Genomic DNA, 14482 nt, shown 5'->3' with positions numbered 1-14482 from the left:
TAACATTGGCATCCGTTAGTCTCGTGAGACCATAGATTTGCGCCTTGGAAGGTTTCCAGGGCGCAGGCCTGGGCAGGGTTGTATTGGAGAATGGCAGTTGCCCAAGCTGCAAGCCTTCCCCTCTCCACACCACCGATGTTGTCCAAGGGAAGGGCACTAGGACCCAAGCAGCTTGGCACCGGTGTCGTCGCAGAGCAATGTGTTGTTAAGTGCCTTGCTCAAGGACACAACACACTGCCTCACCTGAGGCTTGATCCAGTGACCTTCAGATCACCAGACCGATGCCTTATCCACCATCTGAAGGTCACTGGTTCGAGCCTCAGCTGAGGCAGCGTGTTGTGTCCTAGTGCCCTTCCCTTGGACAATGTTGGCGGCGTGGAGAGGGGAGGGCCTGCAGCTTGGGCAACTGCTGGTCTCCCATACAACCCTGCCCAGCCTGTGCACTGGAAAACCTTCTAAGGCACAAATCCATGGTCTCACGAGACTAACGGATGCCAATGTTATACATGATAATATAGGAAATCAATCAATCAATTACAGTAAGTATATATGCATATTAAATAGTGCAAAAACAGAAATAATGAAAGTGAGGTAGTGTTCATGAGTTCAATGATCATTTAGGAATCGGATGGCAGAGGGGAAGAAGCTGTTACTGAATCGCTGAGTGTGTACCTTCAGGCTTCTGTACCTCCTTCCTGATGATAGCAATGAGAAGAGAGCTTGTCCTGGGTGATGGGGGTCCTTAATAATGGACACTGCCTTTCTGAGGCACCGCTCTTTGAAGATGACTTGGATGCTATGGAGGCTGGTACCTAAGATGTAGCTTCTTTTGTTCCTGTGCAGTACCTTCCTCCACAGCAGACAGTGATATAGCCTGTCAGAATGTTCTCTATCTTCAGTGGGCCTCTAGCATCTTACATTTGCCATCTTCAATGGGATCCTGTACAAAACTCGTCATTACTCCCCCCGCCGCCCACCACCCAATGCTTTCCTCTGTGATTCCCTTGTCCATTCATCCATCCCCACTGATCTCTTTCCTGGTACTATCCCTGCAAGCGACAGATATGCTACACCTGCCCATTTACCTTCTCCCTCACCTCCATTCAGGGCCCCAAACTGTCCTTCCAGGTGAGGCAACACTTCACCTGCGAATCTTTGGAGATAGTCTATTGTATCCGATGCTCCCTACGTGGCTTCCTCAGCATTGGTGAGACCTGTTGTAACTTGGGGCCTCTTTGTTGAGCAGATCTGCTCCATCTGCCAAAAGTGGAATTTCCCAGTGACCAACTTTTTTTTTTCCTATCCCCATTTCCATTCTGACATGTTGGTCCATGGCCCTTCTTCTGCCACGATGAGGCTGCTCTCAGGTTAGAGGAACAGCACCTCATATTCCATCTAGGTAGCCTCCAAACTAATGGCATGGACATCAATTTCTTTTTCTGATAATTTTTCTTTTATTTCTTTTCCTCTCCCTTTTCCCCTTCTTCTCTTCCACACCTTTTACCTCTTCCCCTAACCTGGCTGTCATTTCCCCCGTTGCCTCTCCTTTCCTTTCACTCATGGTCCTCTCTCCTCTCCTATCAGATTCCTTCTTCTCCAGCATTTTACCTTTCCCACCCAACTGGCTTCACCAATCACCTTTAGCTTGTCCTGCTTCCCCTACCCTCGCCATTTTATACTGGTGTTTTCCCCCTTCCTTCTCAGTCCTGAAGAAGCATCTTGGCCCAAAATGTCGACTGTTTATTAATGTCCATAGATGCTGCCTGACCTGCTGAGTTCCTCCAGGATTTTGTGTGCGTTGCTTTGGATTTCCAGCGCCTGCAGAATTTCTTGTGTTTAAGATGATTTAGAATTGTTATGCTCACTGAGGTTTCAAGTATTCAGACTGGCCAGGAGTGATAATGTAACAATTCCACTACTTCAAGAAGTTAGGAACTACAAAGAATTTGAAGGTATTTATCAACGATCATCTTGAATGTTAGAATGCAAATGAAGATTTGGAGGATTGTATGAAGGCAGTCTATTATCTCCACTGAGTGTCTACACTGATTCTGTTCTTTGTGTTGACTGATGAATTCTTCTGTCAAAGTAGGATACACAAAGTACAGGAAAGACTAGGAAAGACCTACTTTAATTGCCTACTTCAGATAATGCATCTCTTCGGGGACTATTCTCATGAAGGTTGGAATGAAAAATGCCTGCACCAACTTTAGGAAAATATTCAGTGAAATAAATTGTCTCTATAGTGCAAGGCAGGATTTTATTTTTGCATGCAGTCTAATAAAATTTTGTTAATATAGCAAAGCTTTGTTTTTACGAGTTATAAAGTTTGAATCTGAAGGAGTAAATTGGAGAATGTCTATGTTGGGCTATCACCTGACTTGAGCAGCATTTGTGTAAAGATAAACAGTTAATGTTGAGGTCAGTGATCACTCAACAGTGTTAGTGACCTCAAATTGCATATTATATATATATGTGTGGATGTATGTGTTTGTGTGTTACGTTTGTCTGTGTGTATATATATGTGTGGGTGTGTGTGTAAACACACACACACACACACACATATATTTCGATCATAAATAATATCAATCTACCAGCTAATGCAGATCTTCCATAATAACAACTTATGCTGAAATCTAATCAGGTTGTTAATCAATTGGATGCAGTTCAAAGGAGATTTACTGGGATAATACTTGGATTGGATGGTCCCCTCATTTGGAATGTTTGTATAGATCAAGTTTGTATCTACTAAAGTTAAGAGGTGAATCATAAAAGATCCTGAGGAGTCTTGACAGTTGATAAAGAGCAGATGCTTTGCATACCAGAAATATGGATTTTGTTTATCTGTTTAAGATGGAGATAATGTTTTTCGCTGAAGCTCATGAGGTTTTGGACTTTGTTTCTTAGAGTGGAAGTGGGGTTTCTGAATATTTTTGAGACAGTATGATAAGCGAAGGAATGAAACGTTACCGTGACTGCATGGACATGCGGAGTTGAGGTTATCAGATCAGCCATGATCTTACTAAGTGACAGAGAATATTTCTGCTCCAGTGACTTCTCTTAACTGTTACATTTGGAACCAGCAGCTACTATGTCCACTGGCAGCTCATTCCAGACCCGAACTACCCTCTGAATTTAGTAGGTTCACTGTGGATTCCATTTAAGTGTTTTACCTTCCACCCGTGACTTCTAGTTCTGGTCTCACCCACCCTGAAGGGAAAAAGCCTGAAAGCATTCACCCTATTTACATCCCTCATAATTCTGTGTATTCTCCAAGATCTCCCCTCCAGAGAATATAATCCTTACCTATTCAAACTGTCCCTGTCCTAAAAAATCTTTGGCAATGTCTGTGCGTACTCCAGTAATTTAGCCTTGGTGGTATTATTGTCAATTTGGTTTGACATGAAGGATTAAGTTACTATGATTGCTATTTTGCTCGTTAGTGTATTTTTAATTTTCTGTGATTCTGTCCCTACATTACCACCCTTGCTTACAGGCCTGTAGACAACCCCTCTTTTCTTCTAGTGTTCTTAGCTCTAACCAGGCAGATTTTAGATCTTCATTTTCTGAGCTAATATTCTTTCTCATTTTGTTTTAATTTCATCCTTTACAACAACGCCACTCTAACTACATTTCCTTTTTGTGTGACCTTCCTAAATATCAGTAGATATCTGGATATTCAGCTTGCAGATTTGGTCATTCTACAACAATGTCTCCATGTATATGGTGATTGCCATCTATCGATTCTGTTAATTTATCCACCTTATTCCAAATGTAGATATTTGAGTATTATTTAATCAAAGCCTAAATGTTGTCCAGGTCCTATTGCATATAAGTAGACAAATGTTTCATTATTTGAGGAATCTTACTGAGCAGTATTTTCATATGCATTCATCAGTTCAAATCCTCACTGCTGTAACAATGATGGGAGAACCTTTGATGAAACAACTAAAGGTAGTCTAACCTGGAAAGTTACCCTAAGAAAACCTTGTTAAATTGTTATCCTAGATCTGAAATTATTGGTCTTCAAGAATAAATTTTTTTTTCCCTGTGGTGGGTAAGATGGTAAAAGTCCTTCTATCTCGTTCATCTTCAGCTTGATGTCATCCTCAGTTAAACTGCTGTTATAGGAAGGGAATTATTCTCCCCTCCTCTCAGGAGTTTTCTTTGTTCCATGTTTGGAACAAACCTGTAACAGGGTTTGAATTGGCTGAACCCAGAGGAGCAATTGTGAGCCAGTTATTGGTGAGTAAATGTCACTTGGTAGTTCGCTCGTCATATTCCATGTTGTATGATGTAGGGCGATCGTGGTCTCGTGACCGTGATTGTTCTTGACATATTTTTCTACCGAAGTTGTTTGCCATCACTTTCTTCTGGGCAGAGTCTTTGCAAGACGGGTGACCTCCCCCAGCCATTATCAATACTCTTCAGAGATCGTCTGCCTGGTATCAGTGGTCACGTAACCAGGAATTGTGATGTGAACCAGCTGCTCAGATGACTATCCACCACCTGCTCTTGTGTTTTACGTGACCCTGATTGGGGGGCTAAGCAGGTGCTACACCATGCCCAAAGGTGACCTGCAGGCGAGCGGAGGGAAGAAGCGCCTTACACCTCCTTTGGTAGAGCTGTATCCCCACCCCACCACATCCCCACTTGGTGTTAACATCACAAGAAATTTGAGAGCAGCCTATAAACTTCTTTGACCTGACTTTTCCTGCATTAATTTGGAAGGGTCTACCTGGCTTAATTTTCATATTGTTGGGTAGATGCTATGCAGACGCTTGGTTGATAACTTGTAATTTGGTATTAAGTTTGCTGGCCTTTGCATTCGTATTTCAGCCTTATTATGTACTCTCAAGCTCTCTGTATTTGTTGTTTTTCTTCTGTTTTGTTTGAAAATTAATAAAAAGATACAAAAAAGAAAAAGTTTGCTGGCCTTTTCTATTCACCATATAGATTACTATGCCACTTAAAAATATTTTTTTTCTTTAAGCGGAGTCCAATAATAGAATACAGCAATTCCATTGATGTATGACAAATGTCACAAGATCCTAATTGGTGATTACTAAATTTTGCCTTGACAATTGGAGAATTGATTTGATTTAGAACTGGCTTATATTTTGGTGGTCGGGCAATATCCTGTGACATGATATCAGTTGAAGAAACTGTGGAAGCATTCAAATTGAAACTGAAATGGATTGCAATCATATTGTTGATTACTTTTGGAGATTTCAAACATACAATTACTTTTTGCAAAACCAGGTGGACAAGTTAAGGCTAATATTCTGGAAAAATGTAAAATTGCTTTTGATGCACAATGTTTGCTTTAGTGGTTAGAGATCAATCTATTAGAGGCTATTCTGTGAGAAGTTGTTCTGCAGGAAATTGGTGGAACATACTGGGATGACAGATCTCTGTTGAGTCTTCACGGAGTAATAATTAACTACTATGTGACTTTTCACTTCTGCTCTGTCAGGATCTTAATTGCAGCCAAAAATATGATATGATGGTTTGAAGGACCAATATGTAAAGAATTAGTTGCCAGGAGAAATGTACTAAATTACCGTCATCTAAGAGTGTAAATGAATGCTGAAGATTTACCTTGTATAAAATGAAATCAGGAACAGATGCCTTCTAATTGAAAGCATGCATTAGATATGAAGGTTATGTTGGAGTTCACAGCTTGCATGGGGGTGTTCACAAAAAAATTGCCCTCTAATTACACTCACTTAATTAGAGAAAAGTGTGCTAAAGCTTAAGCAGATGCAGTTCCCTCTTCAGTTTGTCTGATGAATACTTTTTCATCTCACCCAATGTCTCCTGCTTTTGTACTTGCAGTTTCTCCGGGTGTAAGAAACGATTTATCAGGTTGAGGTAAAAAAATATCAGCTGGTAGAAATGGCAGTTTGCAATTGCGTTCCTGATGCTTGGATTCTGTCTGTAAATGACATGATGTCAGAAATGGAAAATTTCAGCGGGCGCTGGGAGGTCTCCGCGCACCTCAGACAGCTCTGAGAAGTGGAACATTACATATGGAATGAACAGAAGTTAATGGAAAATAGAAAAGCACTGCATAAAGAGAGAAATTAAGATCTCGATTGTGTATTGAAAGAGTGGATTCATTGGTGAACATAGGCCGCTGAACAGTAAGCTGATCATGATGGAGTGAAAGTTGAAGGTAATTGTGAATATTCAGCAGGCTGGTTGCAGAAATTTAAGAAATGTCACAGCGTTACATTTTTTATATTTGATGTTGAAGCGTCTGCTGATCACGAAGCTGCAGAAAAGTTCATTAATGAGTTTGCGAGGAGGATCAGGGCTGATGAAAATCTAAGAGCAGAGCAAGTCCACAATGCTGATTGTCTTTATACCTTACACAAAGCCTTAACAAAAAGTAGAATACAAATGTAGTGTGCAGTAACCCTTTAATTAAACCACTGCATCGAAGGTGGAGGCTGAATGCCTGTCATTGTTTGCTGTTCTACAGCTGATTTAGGTGTTCTCCCATTGCTGTTCTGCTGTTTCTGTTACCCTGCACTCATTATATTAATGGTGTGTAATAACTTTTAACTGTTTACCAGTAGCACATAAATTCAGAGATGCAAATGATGGCGATCCCAAGCTATTCAGTATATAATTCCAAAATCCAAAATCCCAAGCACCTTGGCTAAGGGGTACTCAACCTGTCTCTGATTTGAGTGCAAATGAACCAGATTAGTTCTGCTTAATCATTTCTCCATCTCATCAATTTTCTTTCATATACTCAGTTACTCATACCTGATGTTGTGCCTTTGAAATGTTAATGTGGGCACATTGTATTTGTACATTTCCAGGGAAAGTTGAGTATAACTCCCACGTAGTGATAGATGTACGTAAATGACATGAAACTATTTAGCCGTGTATAATGCATTTGTGAATCTCCAATGAAGCAAGGATTTTAATAGAATAAGGGGCTGAGATTATTGATATTATTATGGGTGGAGGAGCAATATATTCCAGCTAGGTAGCCTCCAACCATTCTGTTCCCCCCCCACCCCCTTCCCTCTTCTTGTCTCCTCTCCTTGCCTGCCTGTCACCTCCCCCCGGTGTCCCTCCTTCTTCCCTTCCTCTCTTATCAGTTTCCTCTTTCCCCAATGCTTTACCTTTCTCACCCACCTGGCTTCACCTATCGCCTTCTAGCTAGTCCTCCTTCCCTCCCCCTCCAACTTTTTATTCTGGCATCTTCTGCCTTCCTCTCCGGTTCTGAAGAAGGGTCTCGGCCAGAAGCGTTGACAGCTTGTTCACTTCCACAGGTGCTGCCTGACCTGCTGGGTTCCTCCAGCATTTTGTAGGCATTGCTCTGGATTTCCAGCATCTGCAGCAACATTATGTTCCTGTTGTTTTAACTGCCAAACTTTGAAGGGAAATGGTGTTCGTGAAATCAAGAGGCTGCATGTGGAATACAATAATGAGCATCTAAATGAGTAAATGCAAACTATTGAAGAATAAACCTCAAATCTTGAATATAAGTTTGCACAGTTAATTGGAGTCCAGTAATCTCAAGGTTAATTGCCTACTGTAAATTGCCTTTACAATTTGTGGAAACATACAAAAATAGTTAACAGTAATGTGGGAAGAAAACGAAGTATGAGTGACACTTGATGATTGGCATGGCCAGAGGACTGTTTCTGTGCTGCAGAAGCAGTATTTGGATTGATGTTCTTGATAAGTTGAGTGTAAGCTGATGTCTGAATCAAAATGCTAACAGGTTTTAAAAACACACTGCAGCTTTTATATTACATTTCCATAGAAATGTATTTTTTAATTCTCATTTATGTTTATGTATTATTTTCCAGGATAATGGAAGGACATCAGCAGGCTTCCGATATGAAGGTAAGGCTGGTTAAAACTGATTTTATCTAAAGGGAATGTTAAACAAAAATATTTTTCCCGACAACAACCTGCTCCTCTATGTTCCTCCATTCTTAAAGTGGACTATGCAGCCTCTGGTGTTATATCCTAATGGTCATTATTCAACTGAATCTTGATGGTACCCACAGACTGTTCAATCAAAAAAAAAGCTCTCACTGTTATCTTCAGAACATAGAGCACAGAAGAGTACAGCACAGGAACAGGCCATTCAGCCCACAGTGTTGTGCTAAACCAGCTCAAAAGCAAATCAAAAACACCCAAACACTATCCCTCCAATCTACAGAATGTCCATAACCCTCCATCTTCCTTACGTCCATGTGCCTATCCAAACATCTCTTAAACCCTCTAATGTATTTGTCTCTATCAGCATATCAGGCAGCACATTCCAGTCACTCATGAGTTAAAAAAAAAATTACCCCTCACATCCCCTTTGAACCTACCCCCTCTTGCCTTCAATGCATGCCCTCTGGTATTAGTCATTTTATCCCTGGGAAACAGATACTCCCTGTCTCCTCTATCTATATTCAATGTCCAGTCATAAGTCGTTTAACCAAGATTCAGAGGGTAGAAATCAGGCCTAGCAATCCCAAACAACTTTTTCCTTTGCACCCCCATACCCCTTACCCAAGGGCACCACAGCTAATGGTAGAACTCCCAATAATAACCTAATTGAGATAATTTAACCTAGTCCTTTGCTTCCTTATAGATATTGTTATTAAATGAGGCTTGCTTCTTTGTTTCCCCCGGTTACGTGTGCCCACTTAGTAACGAAATTTAAAGCATACGAATAAGCAAAAAATAAGTGTCAGTTGTTGTACTTCTGCTAATCTAACCAAAAACATTTCAGTAAAATGATGAAGAAAATACTAAAATTTACTGAGGCCAAGTTTTAAAGCACTGTATTCAGTTTGAGTCATTTAGGGAATTTTGTATTGTAGCATGGATTGTGTTGTGTTGTTACTTGTCATGGACACTTGTATGCTGTTTGTTTTAATTTGTTCGATTATATGCACTTGGTAGCAGTATAATGAAAGATTTTCTTCCAGATGTAATTATTTAATTCCACACAAAGTGTTGCTTAGAATTAACATTGCTTACCATACATCAGGATGTTCTTTATCAACTACAGCTCAGCATTCAATATCGTCATCCATTAAAAATTAATCAATTAGCTTCAAGACTTTGGCCTCAATACCTCCTTGTGCAATTGGATCCTCGATCTCCTCACTTGTAGACTCCAGTCAATTCACTTTGGCAACAACATCTCCTCCACAATCTCCATCAGCACAGGTACACCACAGGACTTTGTGCTTGGCCCCCGTTCTCCCTCGCTTCACAATTAATGACTGTGTGGCTAAGCCCGGCTCCGGTGCCATATTCAAGTTTGCTGACGCCAACACTGACAGTAGCCAAGCCAAAGGTGGTGATGCATCAGCATATAGGAGGGGGATTGAAAATCTGGCTGAGTTGTGCCATAACAACAACCTCTCTCTCACTGTCAGCAAGACCATAAAATACAGGAGCAGAATTAGACCATTTGGCCTATTGAGTCCATCATGGCTGATCCATTTCCCCCTCATCCCCAATCTCCTGCCTTCTCCACATATCCCTTCATGCCCTGACTGACTAATCAAGGATCTATAAACCTCTGCCTTAAATATATGACTTGGCCTCCACAGTCAGCTGTGACAAAGAATTCCACAGATTCACCACTCTCTGGCTAAAGAAATTCCTCTGCGTCTCTGTTCTAAATGGATGTCCCTTTGAGGGAACTATGGTTCACAAGAGATGTGCATATTGTTGAAGGTAAAGCAGTGGATGTTGTGTATGTGGATTTTAGTATGGGGTTTGATAAGGTTTCCCATGATGGGCTCATTCAGAAAGTCAGGAGGGATTGGATCCAGGGAAATGTGGTTCTGTGGATACCAAGTTAGCTTGCTTACAGAAGGACAAGGGTGGTAGCAGATGGAGCGTAAAATGCCAAGAGGTTGGTGACCAGTTGTGTTCTGCAGGGATCTGTTCTCGGACCCCTGCTCTTAGTGATTTTTGTAAATGGCTTGCATGGGAAGCTGGAAAGATGGGTTAATAAGTTTTCAAATGACACAAAGGTTGGTGATAGTGTGGAGGGTGTTCTGGGTTGCAATGGAGGTGTTGACAAGACAGCTGGGCTGAGAAGTGGCAAGTGGAATTCAAATGCAAAGTATGAAGTGATTCATTTTGGAAGCCAGAATACAGGGTTAATGGCCAAGGACAAACACTTTATCGTGGCTTAGAACTCACATCTTCTTTCCAGCATTACATTTTAATTGACATAATTTTATGTTTGCAGGATTTTACATTGCAAACATAAAATGCAAAAGTCATTATTTTCAAATATTCTCATGCACATATTTGAAATAGTAAAGATGCCGGACCAAACTTCCGTTCTTTCCACCCTGTCAACTCGTGAAAAGAACAGAGAAGGTACATTGTACAATAAGAATGAGAAATAAAAAATGTTTGACCCACTGAGCATGTTTCACATTCTGCTTTTTAGCGTAGTGGTTAGCACACTGCTTTACAGCATAAGTGAACTGAGTTCAATTCCTGCCGCTGCCCGTAAGCATGTTTTCCCCGTGATCTCGAGGGTTTCCTCCGGGTGTTCCGGTTTTCTCTCACAGTACAAAAATGTACCAGTTGGTAGACTAATTGGTCATTGTAAACATCCTGTGATTAGGCTAGGGTTAAATTGGGGAATTGCCGTGTGGCATGGCTCAAAGAACTGGAAGGACTTATTCCGCGCTGTATCTCAGTAAATAAATGAATAGATAGATAGTCATCAGTCTGGTTCCATAGAATCTTTAGGTTTCCATATGTGGCTTAGGCAGACATAAATTGCTTAGTTTCAAAATTAATTCTGAAACTAGGTACATAGAGTCTGAATTTCGGCTTTGTTGCATGACACAGCTGACAAGAATGTTTGTTCACATGCATATAATGTTTAAGCCTGCCAGAAATATCTTGCTTAACTTTGTCATTAATATTTTAATGCAGTATTGCTACCTGTTGTATGTACTATTAAGAATAAATTTAGGATTTACAATGTCTTGAAAAAGTATTCAGCCCCCATAAATATTTTCACATTTTACTGTCTCATTTTCTAAATTTAAAATATATTAAAATATATTTTGAGCGAATCTGTAAAACATCGTGCACCACGTCATATTGAAAGAAACATTCCAAAACCTGCTGCAATTTTGGTGTTTAAGTTTTAGTAAATTTTTGAGCCTATAGAAGTATTCATCCTCTTTGCAATTACTACACTAACTTTCCTTAGGTGCAGCGTATCTTACCAACTCACCCAATTTGTTGACTTAGAAAATTGGAGGATCACCTCTTTTTAATGAATTCATAAGAATAATACACCCTTTCTTTGTAAGGTTCAATAGTATGGTAGATTTTTAACAGACCAAACCAAAAGGAGGGAGCTGCAGAAGTCAATGACTGCAGCTGGAGATGAAGGTCATGGCTCCATAATGTCCAAGGCTTTGCACAAAATGTATATTTTTGGAAAAGTGGCAAGGAAGAAGCCCTGGCTAAAAAAAACATATCCTTGCCCATAAAGACTTTGCAAAGTGTCACTTAGGAGATACTGTAAGTCTTGTGGTCAGATGACACTAAAGTGGAACTTTTTGGCCTCAACACTAAATGGTACGCGTGGCATAAATCTAATCATCAACCAGGTAACACTATCCCTACTGTAAAATATGGTGGAGGGAGCATCACGCAGTGGGAAAGCCTTTCGGCAGCAGGGACTGTAAATCTAGTCAGGATTATTGGGCAGATGAGAGCTGCTAAATACAGAGAGTATCTGGATTTAAAAACCTACTAGCCTTTGCCAGGAAGCTTAAACTGGGAGGAAGTTCATCTTTCAGCAGCACAACGACCCAGAGCCAGAGCAATCAGAACAACCATGGAGTGGCTTCAAATGAAGAAAATTAATGTCCTTGAGTGGTCCAGTCAGAGTCCTGACCTTAACCCGATCGAACATCTCTGGCAAGACCTCAAGGTTGCCGTCCACTGCCGGTCTCCAACTAACCTGGCACAACTTGAGCGATTTTTTGCAAGGAGGATTGGGCAAACCTTGTTCCATCCTGTTGTGCAAAGCTAATAGAGACTTATCCAAAAAGACTACTGGCTGTATAGCACTCAGGGGTGGATGACTACTTTTGAACTGCTGACATTTCAGTTTTTGAAATTTTAGTTTTTCGTGCTCTACAAATGTTCCCTGTTTTTTTTTTTTGGCTCTACTGCGGGGTAAGTAAAAACAAAGCATGTGATTCACAAATAAAAATTATCAGTTAAATTGATCAAAATCCTTGTGTAGTACTCAATTTATGTGAACAAAAGGTTGGGGGTTGAATACTTTTCCAAGGCACTGTAAATGTTGATTTGCAGGCATTCATGAACTACCCATGACAAGAATGAATCCAACAGTAACCTTATTCTTAACACTTTTGACACTTGAACTATTCATTTTTAGGGAGAAAAAAGTCAGTGTATAACATGTAAAATACATATGGTAAAGAGGTTTTAGAGAAGTCCCGGTATCATGTGAGTACCTATGTATCTTGAAACCATTTCTTTTACTTGCATCTTTATAAAGCAGGTAGAAGGTGAAAGAACAAAGGACCAGTTAGCTGTTCAGGGCACTATATTATGCAATGTGTACTTGCTGTTGGTTGGTTTCTTGCAGAGCTATAGCATATCTCAGAAGGAAAGGGAACTTGGTATTCTGTAATTTAAAAGATTGTTCTGTTTATGGCCAGTCAGCTTCAAATAAAAACAGACTATAAATTCCCGCTAAACTTGCACAGGATCTACAGACAGGATTTGCCTGAAGGGTTTGCACTGTTTCATATTGCACTCTGCATGAATCAGGTAAATGTGCTCTGACTTTAACCAAAACCACACTTTTCAGAGGAGCAGTTAATCCCTGTTCCATTTGATGTTCCTTACTTTGCCATACATTCACCTAATTCCCCAGAAAGTAGCGGACAAGTGCAGACTTGATTATTGCCGAGATTGATAAACAAATTCAAAAAGGCATCATCATATATTTTACTTGCATGATATAAAGTTGAAATTCGTCTATTGAAATTAGGAGCTGAATTTGGCTGACAGCTAATCCACATCTGTTGGCGGGGAGTTGGGTTTAACTGTGTTCAGCCATCCCAAAGCTGAGTTAAGGCATCTGTTTCCAAAGGTACCTGCTGTTTCACGTCTACATAAGGCAAACAGGTTGCCTTATTTAAACCACATTTCTGTTTCAGTAGCAAAGTATATTCATTGACGCTTTTATCCTAATTGATGAAGTATTCCCTTTACTATTTGTATTTACTAAACTAAATACTGAAAGTAACACAATTCTATCATAGGCAGATTTTGCAGATGAGTTATTTGGCAGCTTCAAATTCTCTTTCTCTCTCCCAGTTCTAACCCATGCTCAGAAACGAATTCAGTTGCTAAAAACTGAATATGTCTGCATCTAAAATTCCATTTGAGAATTTAAAGAATCATAACAGCTTGAAAATTGGAATTGGATTGATTTAAATGCTGGCAGAAATAGACTGGAAGAATGAGTGTCGGGAATGGAGGGTCGGCTGATTGTGCTCGCTCTCCTGCAAATGGTCATCCTTTCTCTGAGGTGCTGAGGCAGTGAACTGATCTGGCTGCTGTGTATGTTTGCCCCGCTGGTGTGATGAACTGAGACCAAGGCTTGGGCCTACTCTGGCTGCTCTGGGAGCGGTTTGGAATGCAGCTGGCTTGCTTCTATTTGCACGATTAGTGTGTATTTTTAAATTCTCTTTCTCTGCTCAGTGGGTTTTGTCTTTTGTTTTAAGTGGGGTTATTTGGGTTTCTTGCTTTGTGTCTGCCTGCAGCAGACAAACCTCAAGGTGTATAATTGATACATCTTTGGTAATGTGCTTCGAATCTTTGAATTATTTACATTATTGTCAGTGCCAAAAACATGATAAATGTTTTAAAATTGTTCTGTAGTCTTTTTTTTCTTCCACTGGCTTTATTTTAGAAGAAAGACCAAATTAAATTTGTAGTTTACTGGAGTCACACGCAAGATGCTGGAGGTCAGGCAGCATCTATGGAGAGAAATGGACAGTCAAATCATCGTGCAATTTAAGTCATTTTTTTGAGGTGAGACTAATCCTTTTGCATTTTCTCTAGATTGTTCATCAGTTGGCAACCTGAAAGGGGAGCATCCAATTGACAGAGTCAGAAACTTCTGTTTCAACCAGTTTGTACAAGGTGACCAAGTTGCTGTGAGATTTCAGTGGAGTCCAAGTCCACTGGGTAAGTTTGAAACTGGTTATAAGCAGCTTTTCAGAAACAGTGTTAAATTTGGCTTGGAAAATTACTGGTGCACCAAGAATATTTTAAGTGTTCATTGTAAAAAAGCTACGAATTTGAGAGAGAGAGACATTAATCTTCAACACCTACCAAATCCAGAAATATTATGAAATATCTTCCTTTCATTAGTAATTCTATAGCCCACCCAAATGTAAGCAAGAAAAGC

At 40.2% G+C, this 14482-nt stretch overlaps 1 protein-coding gene across 2 annotated transcripts in view; it reads left to right on the top strand.

Moving 5' to 3' along the window:
• The window catches only part of il17rd (interleukin 17 receptor D), a 115207-nt gene that overhangs the window by 45412 nt on the left and 55313 nt on the right, over positions 1-14482 (top strand). For both annotated transcript variants that reach the window (XM_073072235.1, XM_073072236.1), the window contains 2 exons: positions 7836-7872; positions 14134-14259. In XM_073072235.1, coding sequence (XP_072928336.1) covers positions 7836-7872; positions 14134-14259 — 163 coding nt within the window. The remainder of the gene's footprint in view (positions 1-7835; positions 7873-14133; positions 14260-14482) is intronic.

Source organism: Hemitrygon akajei, chromosome 19, assembly GCF_048418815.1.
Source record: "Hemitrygon akajei chromosome 19, sHemAka1.3, whole genome shotgun sequence".
Taxonomy (NCBI): Eukaryota; Metazoa; Chordata; class Chondrichthyes; order Myliobatiformes; family Dasyatidae; genus Hemitrygon; species Hemitrygon akajei.
The sequence above is the reverse complement of the archived record's forward strand: the minus strand, read 5'-3'. Positions and strand labels throughout refer to the sequence as shown.